Source organism: Patella vulgata, chromosome 6 (genome assembly GCF_932274485.2).
Source record: "Patella vulgata chromosome 6, xgPatVulg1.2, whole genome shotgun sequence".
Classification (NCBI taxonomy): domain Eukaryota; kingdom Metazoa; phylum Mollusca; class Gastropoda; family Patellidae; genus Patella; species Patella vulgata.
The window spans coordinates 48,573,076-48,588,059 of record NC_065884.2 but is presented as its reverse complement, the minus strand read 5'-3'; the positions used below and the strand labels follow the sequence as shown (position 1 = coordinate 48,588,059).

Below are 14,984 nucleotides of genomic sequence, written 5' to 3'. Positions count from 1 at the left end.
GTCAAGGACGAATGATGTCAAAATTACTGTGGGCTAAAATAATGAAACATGCGTTTCGCACCCATTAATAAACAGTTCTATTCTGAATGAGAACAAAAGGGGAAGTAAATAATGTTTTGTAACCTGATTCATAGAATTTATACAAAAATCTGAATTCGATTATAATGCAAAATAATATTTTTTGATTTCCGTATATTTTTAGTTATCAAAAGTTAGACAGCCATCATGGCTTCCTCCATTTTCAAGGTCGGACAAGCTTGCCGGCTTCTTTTTAAATCAAAGGCCACAAAAGCACCCAATTTATGGAAGATAGTTACGCTTTCGGAAAGGCAAATTCAAACATCTTCAAAATGGATGGGTAAGTTAGCCATCTTCTCCATATAACGACAAAATATAGGCTGTTCAGATTGCTACCAAGATCTAACACTCTTCTTCTTGTCTCTTCAGTCTTCTGACACTGATCTGTCGACTTTTTATTCATCCATTCACTTGAATTGTTATTTATTTATTGTTTAATAAATCCAGACTTACCAGCGAGTTCTGTATACCTTTATAGCAATGCCACTGTCATAATGTTGAATATCCTTATTGTTTTGGTTAGTTCCATTTAAAATTAATCTATGAATAGTATGATGATCTAGAAATGGTTCCACTACTGATGTTTTCTGTCTTGCCCCAGCCACAGTAATGGATAGGGCCTTGTTGATATATTGATACACTGATATGTATCAATATGTTCCAGCGATATTTATATCGATATGTAATATAGCTGTATCGCTGTATCGTTGAAAAAATACTCCAGTTCAATTAAGAAAGACCATGAAACCCACGTGACGAAAGAAGACGATTTCAGCATGGTTAGCCAATCGAGCGTCTTCCATGCTCCGTATGAATTTCAGGTACCGGTAGATATTAAAATAATAACTGGATCATACATTGATGGATTCACTGACCAGTTGTTAGGTAAATTTAAATTTTCATTGAATATAATCCCCCGAGTGCACCAAGAAACAATCATTTAATAATATATTTTCCTGACACGTGACATATCGGGTGGAATTAGGCCAATAAACCAGTTCTAAATAGCGCTTAACGTTATGATTTTTTTTATTTTATACACATTCTGACAAAGGCTTAATTTTAAAAAAAAAATTTTTTTTAAGGTTATATCATAATCGTACAGAATTTTTATATTAAAGCAATTTCAAGTATGGTTGTCACGTGACAATTGTGCTGTGTGTCTATCAATTGACAAATGAATAAAAACTTTTGCAAGTTACGTGACTAGTTACGTGATAGACAAAAAACTACATATGCCATGGTGCCGTATCAGCTTATTTTGGCTACGGCATTTTCTGATACTGGCAGTAGTTGAAAAATGCTAATATTTTAAAACATCGACTATTCTGGAATATTACGGACGTGAACTTCAAGATGGTACGTGAATTTAAAAAGGAACATTTTCAAAAGGTGTACCTGTCGTTATTTTTGTGGTAATCACATACATTAAAATACGACATTCTCCATAACAAATTACCAAGAATTATTTTTGTTGAAGTCTAGTTATATTAAAGGGAATGAAACTTATAATTAACCCATATCCTACAGGACCTCAATAATGGGACGAAAAACCGAGGTGCTGTGTACACATTGGCGTGCACATAAAGATCCTTTGACAGTTAGAATTCGATATAAGAGTAGGCCGTAGTGGTGCTGTCCTGGCAAAATTTCCCTCATAGCACACTGTGTGGCGTATGTCCGTCTTCATTAGTCCATTTCGGTGCAGAACAGTAGGACGTTAAACCCCATTTCATTTAATTTCATTTTCTATTTCAAATATAAGCTAAACAACATTTGTTCAATTTTTTTAAAGACAATTAATATTTATATACTGTTGGTCTATAATACACAGGGTACAATTTTATGGATACACTAATTTAATACTAATTTATCATGCCCATCTCTCTCTCTTTCTCTCTCTCTCTCCAAATTTCAGCACTCCTTCCAACCTTCAACCAGACGAAGAATGAGTCGTTTATATCAACATAATGGTCCCAACCAGGTGCGCAATCACCAAATGAGCACACAGTGGCGACACCAAACGACTTTATAATGATTGTTGCTAGGCAGAAGTGTAAAAATTCTAAATTCGTAGATGTTGATGCTAAACGTGTAAAGCATCGATTAAGAAGACGTTTTTCGTCTAAAAAATAGAAATAAGACGGAATAGAATTAAAATTTACACTGAACAAATAAAGAAGTTGGATTATACATTGTCTTAATTTAAAAATTACATGAATAGAAGTTAGAAATTACATGAATAGAAGTTAAAAATTACATGAACAGAAGTTAGACGAAAGCACGTTAGAATTTTGAATCTAATATACCGCCATAGATGCTTACCTATCTCAAACATCTTGAAACAGAATGTAGTTGGAGATTATTTTGGGCATAATTTGTGATGTCACCATATTGCGATACATATTGCGTATCGGTTTGCCGTATCGTCAATATGTATTGTATCGAAAATTAACTGTATCAACACAGCCCTAGTAGTGGACCATCCTTTGAGCAAGTTTTGTAGTCATTTCACTACAAAAAAGTTATTGGCCTATAACTCCCTTAATTTCCAATTACATAGACCCCAAACTGTACTGTACATAGCTTAACATATAAGAAACCAATTCCCATTGAAATAAAGGTGAAACCTTACCCTATAATTATACGCAAAATTTCTGTTCACTTTGAAATAGCCGCCAAACCAGAATCATGTGTGTCATGTCATTCGAAAATACAGAAAATCTGTTTTTTAAGATAAGATTATGATTTCAGTGTTCCACTCTTCACTATTTGTAACATAATTACTTATTTCCATCCAAATTGGGGGGGGGTTGGATGGCTGAATGGTTAGCGTGCGCGCGCTGTATCATAAAGTCGACTGGCGTGGTTTCGAATCCCCGGTTGTACGTGACAAGGAGTAGGGTCGCCTGTCCAACCTCGTGGGTTTTCTCCGGGTCCTCCGGTTTCCTCCCACTGCTAAAGACCCCTACGCGCAAGCGAATTATTGAAATAAAATTAAACCATATGTTAGTCCCAAAATGACCTAGTTTGTGTCGAGTGGACGTTAAACCCCATTTCTCTCTCTCTCTCTCCATGCAAATTGTGATGATATGTGTTAAAAATTTTGCAATTTAACCTAATTTTACTTTCAAATCTCCGGTTGTACGTGACAAGGAGAAGGGTTGCCTGTCCAACCTCATGGGTTTTCTTCTGGTCCTCCGGTTCCCTCCCACTGCTAAAAAACCCTACGCGCAAGCGATTATTGAAATAAAATTAAAACATGTTATTCCCAAAATGAACTAGTTTGTGTCGAGTGGACGTTAAACCCCATTTCTCTCTCTCTCCTAATTTTACTTCCTCAAAGCCTCAAATAGTGTATCAATTGCAGCCATAGATAAGAATTATCGCGGCTATAAATTGCTGAGCTAACTATGTTCGGACAATGTCAACCAGGTTTCAAATATTTATGACTAAGATCTTTTACTTATGGGTATACATGTATCATCTGAGATGAAAAAAGTTTTTACTGTGTTAGGTGACTTACTTGTTGTCAATGGAGTCATCATAAATGTTCTCCAAACATAGAGGTATTGTCGAAAGAACTGAACAAAAACATGTTCATAAACAGTAAAGCTATAACTTTTTGCAATGAATAAAATTAAAATACCACCTTACCGAAACACTGATCATGTCAAGGCATGGTTATGCTTCTTAATTCCCACCTACAAATTCTGGTAGCACCTTCCCTTTTTGGTATTTTGGAGGGTGGAATATAGCACCCACCACCAATCAAAACAATACAGGTTATTCCTGACTTTTAGGGGGATCACGTGGCTAAGTGGGTAAGACGCTGGCTCGCTAACCTGGAGGTCGGGTGTTCGATCCCTGCATTGGCCGAGAAAGTTCATCCAGATTTTCCGGCGTGGTTCCCCTTTGTCAGTGATGCAGGACGGAGGGCTTGACAAGGACAGCTGTCTAGTCGTTCGGATGGGACGAAAAACCGAGGTCCCGTGTACACATTAGCGTGCACGTAAAATATCCCTTGACAGTTGGAATTCGATATAAGAGTAGGCTGTAGTGCCGCTGTCCGGGCAAAATTTCCCTCATAGCACACTGTATGGCGTATGCCCGTCTTTTTATTAGCCCAGTTTGGAGCGGAACAGTAGGACTTTAAACCTCATTTCATTTCATTTCATTTCCTGACTTTTAAGGGTCAAGGACGCTACTTGACAAAGTGATTGTCAATCACCTATCTACTTTTATTTTTCAGGAGTAACTCAATTACTGATGCCATCACTGTCTCCTACAATGGAAGAGGGTAACATCATTGCATGGCACAAGAAAGAAGGTAATTTCGAACATATGCTGCTAATCTAGCTTACATGTGTATCTAACTGGTACAGTTTTCCTATTATAGAATTATAGTAAGAGGGGCTTATGACTGGCAAAAATGTATCTTACAAAGCTTGCCAATATGTAGTATGTGGGCAAGCCCGACAAAAATGTAGTATCTTGGGACTTTAAAGCAAATAAATGTAGGTTCAAGCTTACCAAAACCGAAGGTGCTAGGGATCTCATCGAACCAATCGTGTCCTGAATCTCAGCTTAAATGAATGCAAAATAAAGTCCCGTCCTTTCCACCAGACACAAAACCTCAAACTGTGGGTTTATTCAGAAGAAGCAGGGATTCGTATACTGGATGCTCAATGGTTTGCCCCAATCATCAATTCAGAGAAAACAAAACGATTATTTATTATTCCAAAAGTTTTATAAAACAACAAATTATAACCTCTGGACAACTGTATGATAAATGAATAAATGAAGGAGTTTATCCCTAACAACTTAAATGGGCTTCAAGTTCCAAGATAAGGGTTAAGCTTTATCTCAGTGTTTACCAGATGAATACCAAGGTACGTGTTTCAACAATAGTAACTTTGTCAATAACTACGAATCGTACACGTCTTTCTGCCTACATTAAAACTGGTTCAACTCTGTCAAGACCACATCCTAAATGCTGGATTTCGCTCCATGCAAGATAAAATTCAAATGGCAGGCACAGTCATTACATATAAATCAAAGCAGGTACCGGTTTGTACTAAGTCCGCACAATAAAACTAATGACATGAAAAACCAAGACCGAATCAGCTGAATGGAGACAAAACTCTGCGGGATCACATCACGAGAGTGATCCACACGCCAATGATCGACGGGTATAAATACAGAATAATTCGAACCAAAAGTGCAGTAATATTTGAAAATACAGAAAGCCATTTAAAATGCTAAATTTACAAGGCCGTAAAATTCATAACTAAACCTAACTAAATCATCGATAAATAAAATCCAAAATTAAATATAGTTTATTAGAATGGCGGAAAAGCTATGGTTACTATTCCTATGACTATATTGCCTTAGAATTGATGAATCGGACTGCTTATATACCCTCTTACCCACAAAATGCTTGTGCGATCATCGCTGAATGTCGACAATTCAAACTCTGATTTGATTGGTCAATCAAAACCAATCTGAGAACATGTTGCGAAAGCTCAAGGCATAAATCAAGCATGGCCAACTTATGGCAGGTAAATAATGAAATTAAAGGACAATATTGGTGCCAGTCATTATCAGATATGTGACAGAGCTGGTTAAACACATTCCAAATATAATTTTAACACAAGAGATCATTGCTACGATAGCTGAGTAATATAGGTTTCCTGAATCGGAAAACACGAGTCATTTCTCTATATAAAGTCTGATGTGACGAGTGATAACGGATATACGGGCGAATTTCTGCTCACTAATAATTCCTTCGAAGACCAAAAGTTGTTGTGTGAGATTGTGAGAGGATATCTGACAATTCATAAAAAGAATTGACTGCCACTAGATAAGTGAACACGAAAGAAAAACAGAAAAAGTCTGTGCATTACCATGTTTTTATAAGGTATAGAATGAATATAAACAAGGGAATGTACGGGCTATTTCTATTTTTCTCGTGTTCTCTTATCTAATGACATTCAATTACTTTATATTTATTGAATTGTCAGGTATCCCCTTACAGTCACATATAACAACTTTTGGTCTTCGGAGGAATTATTAGTGAGCAGAAATTCGGCCGTGTATCTGTTATCACTCGTCACATCATGTATCAATTTCAAAACAATTAGATGATAAATGTAGTCTGTAGAATTTTCACAAGAAATTGTGGGCTACAGACAGATGGACGGGCGCGACAGCAATATATGACCCTATGAAAGTATGAAATCTATTTTCTAAATGTCTTTTTACTTAAACAAACTGATAACAGGGTTGAGATATCTGTAGTTTATACTTGTAGATGATACTGGAAATGTTTTATGTGATTTACAAACTGATAATGCTGTTATGATAATTGTATATTTGTAGGTGATAAGATCTATGATCCTAGTATGTTTTTATGTGATTTACAAACTGATAATGCTGGTCAATATAATTGTATATTTGTAGGTGATAAGATTAATCCTGGTGATGTCTTGTGTGATATACAAACTGATAAAGCTGTTGTTAGTATGGATACAGAAGAAGAGGGTATTCTTGCTAAAATATTGGTGGGTATTACATGTATAATGACCATTGTGCTGCTCTTACATTGGTAAATAAAGGGAAGAACTTCCCACTAAACCAAATCCATGGCCTTAAGCTAAATGGAAAGATTGCAAAATCGTATTCTAAAAAACAGGAATCAGCTTCGGCTCTCCTATGTCTTGTCTGCGATATCACTTATGTGGAAGCAGACGTTAAACACCAAGAACGAACGAACGAACTTATATTGGATAAAGTCATACTTCATTAAAAGAAAACAAAGAGTCATAGTTTAGTATCCTGTTTAGAAGTAGGTCGAAAGGAATTATTTTAATTAAATTGCTGTTAAGTTATCTTTTCCCTTGGACAGAGAAATTATGTGAATATTTAAAGTCATATCGAAGCTGTATGGTACAAATGAGAAAAATAGTTCTAATTGCAAATAGTGAGGATTTATTATAATTACACAATGGGCACTCTTTAGGAGCATCTAAGGGATTATTTACACATATGCTAGGGCTAGGGCTGAAAAATTAGTTCTGAACATTCAGTAGAACAATTACAATTTTCCAACTATTGTTAAAAATTCTTCAGTGACACCCCCGAATAACTAATTTGACATATCACATGTTAATAACTAAGAAATAATACATATTTTTCTGGTAAATATAACCTGGACTAGTTGATGTCCTGATGTCCAGTCACAAAATATATAAGATCTTGTGATTGGTATACCGAGAGTATAAAAAGTATCGAAAGTGAAAATAAGAAAAAATGGAAAAACATTACTATTTTGGGCATTTTTCTAGCCTTGATTTTTGATTGATTATCAACGTTCAATTTTAATTTGTAATGTTACAGCTGGTCGGCAATGTCTATAGTTATCGGTAGGTTAACAAAATTCCTGAAAATGACAGACGAAGTTGGAGTAGAAGAGACATGGTTATGGTTAAATATATTTAGTATGAGGCAGGTTGATTAATAAAACAACCAGTAGGGTAATTAACCCAAAGGGTACCCAATTCAAGGCCCAGATTTAAACTATAAATGAGAGATTGCTGTTTGAGAGGATTAATACCCAATTTTAAACAACACTTGCTTGTTGCACAAAAATATCGCGATACTGACAATATATTAAGCATTTTTGAAACAATATCACGATATTGAAACAACACTTGCTTGTTGCACAAAAATATTGCGTGGTGACAATATATTAAGCATTTCTGAAACAATATCGCGATATTGAAAGTTTCAAATATCATCCAGCTCTAACATATGCATGTTTACTAAAATTCACTTAAAAATTTGTATTGATAATTGATCCATCTGATTGCATGCAATGTTTTTAACTTTTAGATACCTGATAATGCTAAAGAAATAAAAGTTGGTGTATTAATTGGATTGGTGGTAGACGAAGGTGATGATTGGCAGAACGTAGAAATACCGGCAGATGCTCCATCATCATCGTCACCAGAAAAAACAACTTCACAGTCTTCTTCAGCAGCACCACAGTCAGATAGCGTATCTTCAACAACTACTCCTCAAAAAAAGTAATACATCATTACATTGAAAAGTTATTTTCTTGCTCCATAGAAACAATCACAGATTTGTGGACTGGGCACCAGAATTAGAAACCCATGGCGACCAATTGACCTTTATATCTTGTGTCATAACTATTAAATTAATACTACACAGTGACCATACATGAGAAGTCAAATCTGAAGTTATTCTATTTATTATTTATTATTTATTATTATAGCAATTTTATGGGACCCTCTGTAAAGAAGTTATTAGAAGAATATGGTGTAAAAGCTGCAGAAGTTCCTCATACAGGTCCACATGGTGCTCTAGTTAAAAGGTAAGTTTAGTTTAGTTGGGTTTTTGTAAAATGAAAACAAAAAAACCCAAAGAAAAATAAAGTCCAAACGTCTCCTGCAGTTCAAAGGATTACTTTAAAATGTCCTAAATGAAAGGTATTAATTCACAACTTCTCTGTTTCAGTGATGTTATTACCTATATAGAATCTAAAAAAATACCCAGAGTTCAGTTTGACGCAGTAGCTCCCTCTGTTGACACTTCAAGCTCAATTTCTAGCCAGCCTGTTGTATCAGAATTACCTGCCTTGGATGATGAACCATATATTGATATACCACACACAAGTATGAGAAAAACTATAGCTAAACGTTTAACCGAATCAAAGGTGAGGGACATGTTTTTGGTAGAAAGTTATTATTTGTTTTTAAAAAAATGAACAAATGTTGTATAGACTATTTGACACAGTATTTTGAAAACTATATCACATTCGATGTTGTTTTCAGTTTTAGTACTCGGTCCACCCATGCAACCAGATGAAGAGCGAGTCGTTTTTTATATCAACATAGTGGTCCGACCAGGTGCTTAATTGCCAAATTGAGCATGCAGTGGTGACACCAAACGACTTCATAACGATGGTTGCTAGGTAGACATGTGTAGTACCCTGGGTCATCTGTCCGACATGGACAGCGGACACCTGTTAAAAACCGATCGCCACATCTGGCGTATAATCCATGCACTCTTTTCTTACTACATATCTTGGAACAGCCCTTGATTGTCTAGTAGTATTGTCTCTGGTTGTATTTGTAACGCACTTCTTAAGATTCACGTTGTGGATCTTTAAATGTCATTCTGACATCCCACATTATCAGTCCCAAAATATCGTATGGTTAACAAACAAGATGACAGGAACAAAAGTACGGTTTCTACAGTTTAGTATCAAGCTGGTTACATAATTATAAGCGTTACTTATAATAAAGTCATTCCCCCTATCTCTCGATCTAGATGTTGTCCATTGAACCTCAACGGTCTCTCCTCTCTTAGAATCTGCCTGGTGTCTACCCTAGAGCGCACATTCTATTAATTATATACTCTCAGATTCACAGCCATTAATTATTCCATTGGTTAATTATGACGTAATTAATCATGTGATTGGTCACTCATGCCAAATATGGAATGTTAACTTTCCTATCACCTGTTTTTAGACGTAGAATTTATCCTTGACCTTAGACCCCTTTTCCAATATTTCATAAACAATTTAATTTGCATTTCAAATAAACTCATACCATAGCTAATATTTTGACTATGGAGAATAATTAATCAAGACCATAATAATATTATTATACATATGTGTTCTTTTGCACAAATCACGCCCTAATAGTAGGGCTAAACATATAAAGCGTCAATGAAGAAGACATTTTTCATCTTGATAATAGAAATAAGATAAAATAGAATTAAAATTTACACCGAACAAATAAAGAGATTGGATTATACATTGTCTTAATTTAGAAATACATGAGCAGAAGTTAGAAATTTGACGATAGCATGACATTAACAAATTTAGAATTTTGAATCTAATATACCTTACAGTATTGAATTATATACAGCATGGAATTCCTAAAATGGTATATTAATTTGTCTAATTTGATTATAAAGATAATTGAATTATCTTATTTATTTCAGTCAACTGTTCCTCATTCCTATGCTTCTATCAACTGTAGAGTCAGTTCTGTTAATCATTTGAGAAAAAGATTAGTTGGTGAGTCATATGGTATTTATTTGCACAATTTTGTCAAATGTCATTTCTCGTAAACTGAAAGTGTGACAGGTTTCTGGGTTTTTTTTTATTGAATCATATGTTAGTTCCGAAATGACCTAGTTTCTGTCGAGTGGATGTTATAGCCCAAATAAACTGACATTTTATAAATGTAAATACCAATGTTTGTAAGACTATTGGTAGAATTTTTGCTCTTTAAATTAATAATAGCATTATTAGATTCGCACATTCTATAGAAGTCAGGTCACATGCACTCAAATAATGTGTGACAGATTTACACATAAAAAGAGTTATAATTTGGTAAACATTTAATTCTGGGTTAATAACAAAATAACATGTGTGACACTTTTGGTGCTAAGTTTCCACTCTCCATATAAGGTTGGTTTTCGACATCATTAGGCTATTATCCAATCATTATAATTAATTACCAATTAGGTAATTCAAGGTCCAAACCTAAAGCTATCATATCTCTGGCATTTGTGAAAACGAAGCCAAAGAAGAAAATTACAAATACTAGATGATCACAAGGCTGATATGTAGTAAGAAGAGAGTGCATGGGTCATACGTAGGATGTGGCGACCGGGGTGTCGAAGGCCTGCTTTTCACGTCTGACAAAAGACCCATGGTGCTACATATTGGAGACACAAACTAGGTCATTTCAGGACTAACACATTGTTGAATTTTTTATTTCAATAATTCGCTTGCTCGTAGGGGTCTTTAGCAGTAGGAGGAAACCGGTGAACCCAGAGAAAACCCACGAGGTTGGACAGACGACCCTACTCCTTATCACGTACAAACGAGGAATTGAAACCACGCCAGTTGACTCAATGACAGGCCTTATGATATAGCGCTACATATTGGAGATGACCTGAATTGAGATAAAATTGGTTTAGTGCAGCTTATACTAATATACATTGTCATTTAGTTGAGTTACGTTTACTAGATAATACTCACATTACATCAATTGATAATTGCCTAAAATTAGTTACATCATAATATGATATGGTTAATTAATGTTAACTGTTGTTATATTCAGATCTTCAGTGTGTTCTTTAACTTAACTAGATTCATATTTTCTTTTTAATAGAACAAGGTATTAAAGTTTCAATGAATGATTTCATAATTAAAGCCGTAGGATTAGCTTTACAAGTAAGTTACTGTACACTTTCTCATATATTTATTTATTGTATTTTTGGGGGGCGTGGGGAGGTGCAACATAAAAATTAAAAAGGTACTAGCTTTTTGAAGATCTTTGCCAGGAGGTGAAAAGAAAAGTTTAGGAATATACTGTTTTAATTAGATTATGTGCAAAATCTGAACAAATTACAAGATGCTGTATGTTTCAATTTACACACCATACACATTTTTAGTGGTTACTATGGAGTTTAATGGACCCTAATGCAGATTACAGGTACCTTACTCTAAATAACCAGTGGTTTGGGGTGGGTTTTTTTGGGTTTTTTAAATTAAAGTAGCCAAGTCTCTAACTCAATATCATCAAAAATCTTTGACATTAAAAACACAAATTATTTGTCGGTTTAAATCAACATTGATGTTGTGATCTTACCAGGAAAAGATGGCCTTCTGATATCCAATATTTGAGACAAAATAAACATTTTACATAATGCATTTCAGCGCTGTTTGTAATTAGGGACTCGAAAAATGAGGTTAGGCATATTCCACAAGTCATATCAATTGATGACGCTATATTCTTATCTGGAGAGCACGCACAATAAATACTATCGGCGTAGACTGGAATAACCAGATGCTAGAGATTTCCATTTGTTTGAGACTTCTGACATATTTCGCCGAACATAACTGATTAGAAATGACAGTAAAAACAGAAACGATTGAATGTAAATCAATTTATATAAATTCATATTACATTATTGTATGCATTGCAACCCATTTGTGTCAATTTCTAGGTGCCAAATATTAGTGATTTAGCTCCTTTAAGTAGTAAGTGTCTTTAATAAACTGAATATGCGTTTGTTGTTTCATTACGGTTTGAAATGAATAGTATGCTACTTCATTTATTTACACAATGTAAGAAATGATTACTTTATTTCCACAGGTCATAGAATGTAATATTTTTAAAATTTCTTTCATTATCAGAGGGTACCACGATTAAATTCTACATGGAAAGATGGTAGTGCCCATATATCACAGACTGTTGATATATCAGTAGCTGTGGCAACAGATAATGGCCTTATTACACCCATAGTCAAAAATGCAGCAAGCTTGGAGGTTGATGAAATATCCAGTACTGTCAAGGTAAAACATTTTATTTGTTAAAAAGATTGAAGATTGCCATGCTATGTTACTTGTCTTGTTGGTTGGCAGGGGGAATAGTTTCCTTTTATTAGAGTTCAAAGACATTTCTCCTTATTACATGTTTTATTTTCACAGGAATTAGCAGGAAGAGCAAGATTAGGAAAATTACAGCTTCATGAATTTCAAGGTGGTTCTTTTAGGTAAGATATGAAAGATTTTAAATATTTTTAATCATTGGTATAAATGTATAATCAGGAAATGTATCTAAATACAATATAATGGCTAGTCTTAAAAATCAAGGAATTTCAAAAATTCCATAAAAAGCATCGTTTTAATAAAACAAGTTAAAAAATTTGATTTTCAGGTTTTGGTACACTACTCTTTATTATATACCTTGGTTTTATTTCAATATATATATGGGGGGGGGAGTAGGTGGCCGAATTCTTAGCACATGCGCGCTGTATTATAAGGCCTGTCATTGAGTCAACTGGCGTGGTTTCGAATCCCCGGTTGTACGTGGCAAGGAGTAGGATTGCCTGTCCAACCTCGTGGGTTTTCTCCGGGTCCTCCGGTTTTCTCCCACTGCTAAAGACCCCTACGTGCAAGCGAATTATTGAAATAAAATTAAACCATATTTTAGTCCCGAAATGACCTAGTTTGTGTTGAGTGGACGTTAAACCCCATCTCTCTCTCTCTCTCTCTTCAGTATATTTACCAGGTTTTTCATATAATTAAAAGGCTTTGGGGTCTGGGTTTTTCCTTTCATATTGGAGGTTTGGAATGAGGTAAAGATTTTGCCATCAAATACAAACAATTTTCATCATTTTATTTATTACATTTCAGTATATCTAATCTTGGTATGTTTGGGATTAAAGAATTTACTGCTGTTATAAACCCGCCACAGACAGCTATTATGGCTGTAGGTACATCTAGAATTTTAATTGGATCAGATGGGAGTCCAACACCCATAATGACAGTAACTTTATCATACGATAGTCGAGTAGTGGATGAAATAGATGCTTCTGAGTTTTTAGAAATGTTTACTAGTATTATAGAAAGTCCGGAAATGATGGTACAAAAGTCTTTATCACAAGCTAGAGGATTCTTTTAGAAGTTTATTTATTTGTATTCTTCAGCCAGTTTCCAGGTAAATAACCCTACTACCCCACCCGACACAGGGCCCATATAACAGAAATCTTCATGATGGGTGGGTTTATTTTATTATGTCATTGTAAAAGGTTGTAAATGACAAAATTTCATATGCCGTCGGTAAACCACGAGTGTTGCTGCCATCATCAAAAAGATCAGTTACCATGCAAAAAAAAGCCCCAGAATCTGTATGTATCCAGACATGTAACAAAATAATGAATGGTGTTTTTTATCACCATTTACATTTTAAATTTTATTAGTAAAAGGCTCAAGAGTGAGATTTTTTTATTTATTGCCTTCTGTACATATTGGCTAGTAATATTGTAGAGATGAAATAGTCATACTCAATAAGATCTAATAATTGATACAGGATTCTAGAAATGTGATTTACAATAGAAACCGAATAGTGGAAATATATGAATGTAAGTGAAGTGTAAAAAGTGATAAAAGATCTGATTTAAATCTAATTAATATATATTACATATTTAATGAGTGCTACATAAGAATTATAATTACAGTACTAAGTATTGTGTTTTAGAAAATGTACCGTGTTTTTGTTATGTATAAAAGATACAAATAAATATCTGTCTTTTCTTGTCCTTATTTTTTTCTAGCTTTTCAAAGTTAAAACTTTTCTCTCAATGAATGCTAATAGAAATCACTGGCATACATAATTATAGCAATACCACATTAATTAGGTACCTAAAGGTACATGAATATTTATTGTTGAATCAACTTTTTATGATAGACTGAACAACTATAGTAATCTTTCCAAGTTCTGCACATTTACAGAGGTTACTTAGACATGAATATTATTCTTTTAGTGGCATTAAGTAACTGGGTAGATAAATAAACTATAACGTGTTATGAATAATTTTATATTAAAAGGTCCTCCAGTTTCTGCTAAAAAAAAACCCTACACAAGGGCAATTTATTGAAATAAAATTGAACCATATGACGTTAAACTCCAGTTCTCTCTCTCCATCCTTTTATCAAAATATTTTCACTCGACTTGTACAAGACATTCTGACCCTGTCAAGCAAGAGTAGTTTACCACACAAGTACTCAAACCAGATTTCAGCTTTCCAATCAGTTTGATGCATTTGGTTAAACTATTAGAACTACCAGGCAAAATGGTTGAAATTTGGATTAGCACAATATTTCTGTTAGCCAAAACTGGTAGCTAATTTGTAGGGTTAAATGCCAGCTTGTGATAATCACAATATAAGGAAAACCACAAAGACTGTATCATAAGATTCTCCATCCAGTCAAAGAAGGATAGATAGATCAAGAAGATTATAGTCGAAGTTCAGCAATATTGTTTTTATATATTTTGGATTGTCTCCCCTTAGACCAC

General features: G+C 34.4%; 1 protein-coding gene across 1 annotated transcript; it reads left to right on the top strand.

The window, feature by feature from the left end:
• The first annotated feature begins 158 nt into the window (after positions 1-158).
• Positions 159-14,226, top strand: LOC126825124 (dihydrolipoyllysine-residue acetyltransferase component of pyruvate dehydrogenase complex). Its single transcript, XM_050554617.2, has 11 exons — positions 159-358; positions 4,331-4,408; positions 6,541-6,641; positions 7,972-8,165; positions 8,375-8,473; positions 8,617-8,815; positions 10,111-10,186; positions 11,292-11,353; positions 12,320-12,478; positions 12,614-12,678; positions 13,322-14,226. Exons 1-11 carry the CDS (start codon positions 226-228, stop codon positions 13,587-13,589), a joined length of 1,434 nt encoding a protein of 477 aa, XP_050410574.1. The 5' UTR covers positions 159-225; the 3' UTR covers positions 13,590-14,226.
• The last annotated feature ends 758 nt before the right edge of the window (positions 14,227-14,984 follow it).

Bases quoted from the DNA above. Each gene is read 5' to 3' on its own strand.
- LOC126825124 (XM_050554617.2), top strand. From the start codon at position 226: ATGGCTTCCTCCATTTTCAAGGTCGGACAAGCTTGCCGGCTTCTTTTT. The intron at 8,474-8,616 runs GTAAGTTTAGTT...TCTCTGTTTCAG, and splicing joins CATGGTGCTCTAGTTAAAAG to TGATGTTATTACCTATATAG. The intron at 10,187-11,291 runs GTGAGTCATATG...TCTTTTTAATAG, and splicing joins TTTGAGAAAAAGATTAGTTG to AACAAGGTATTAAAGTTTCA.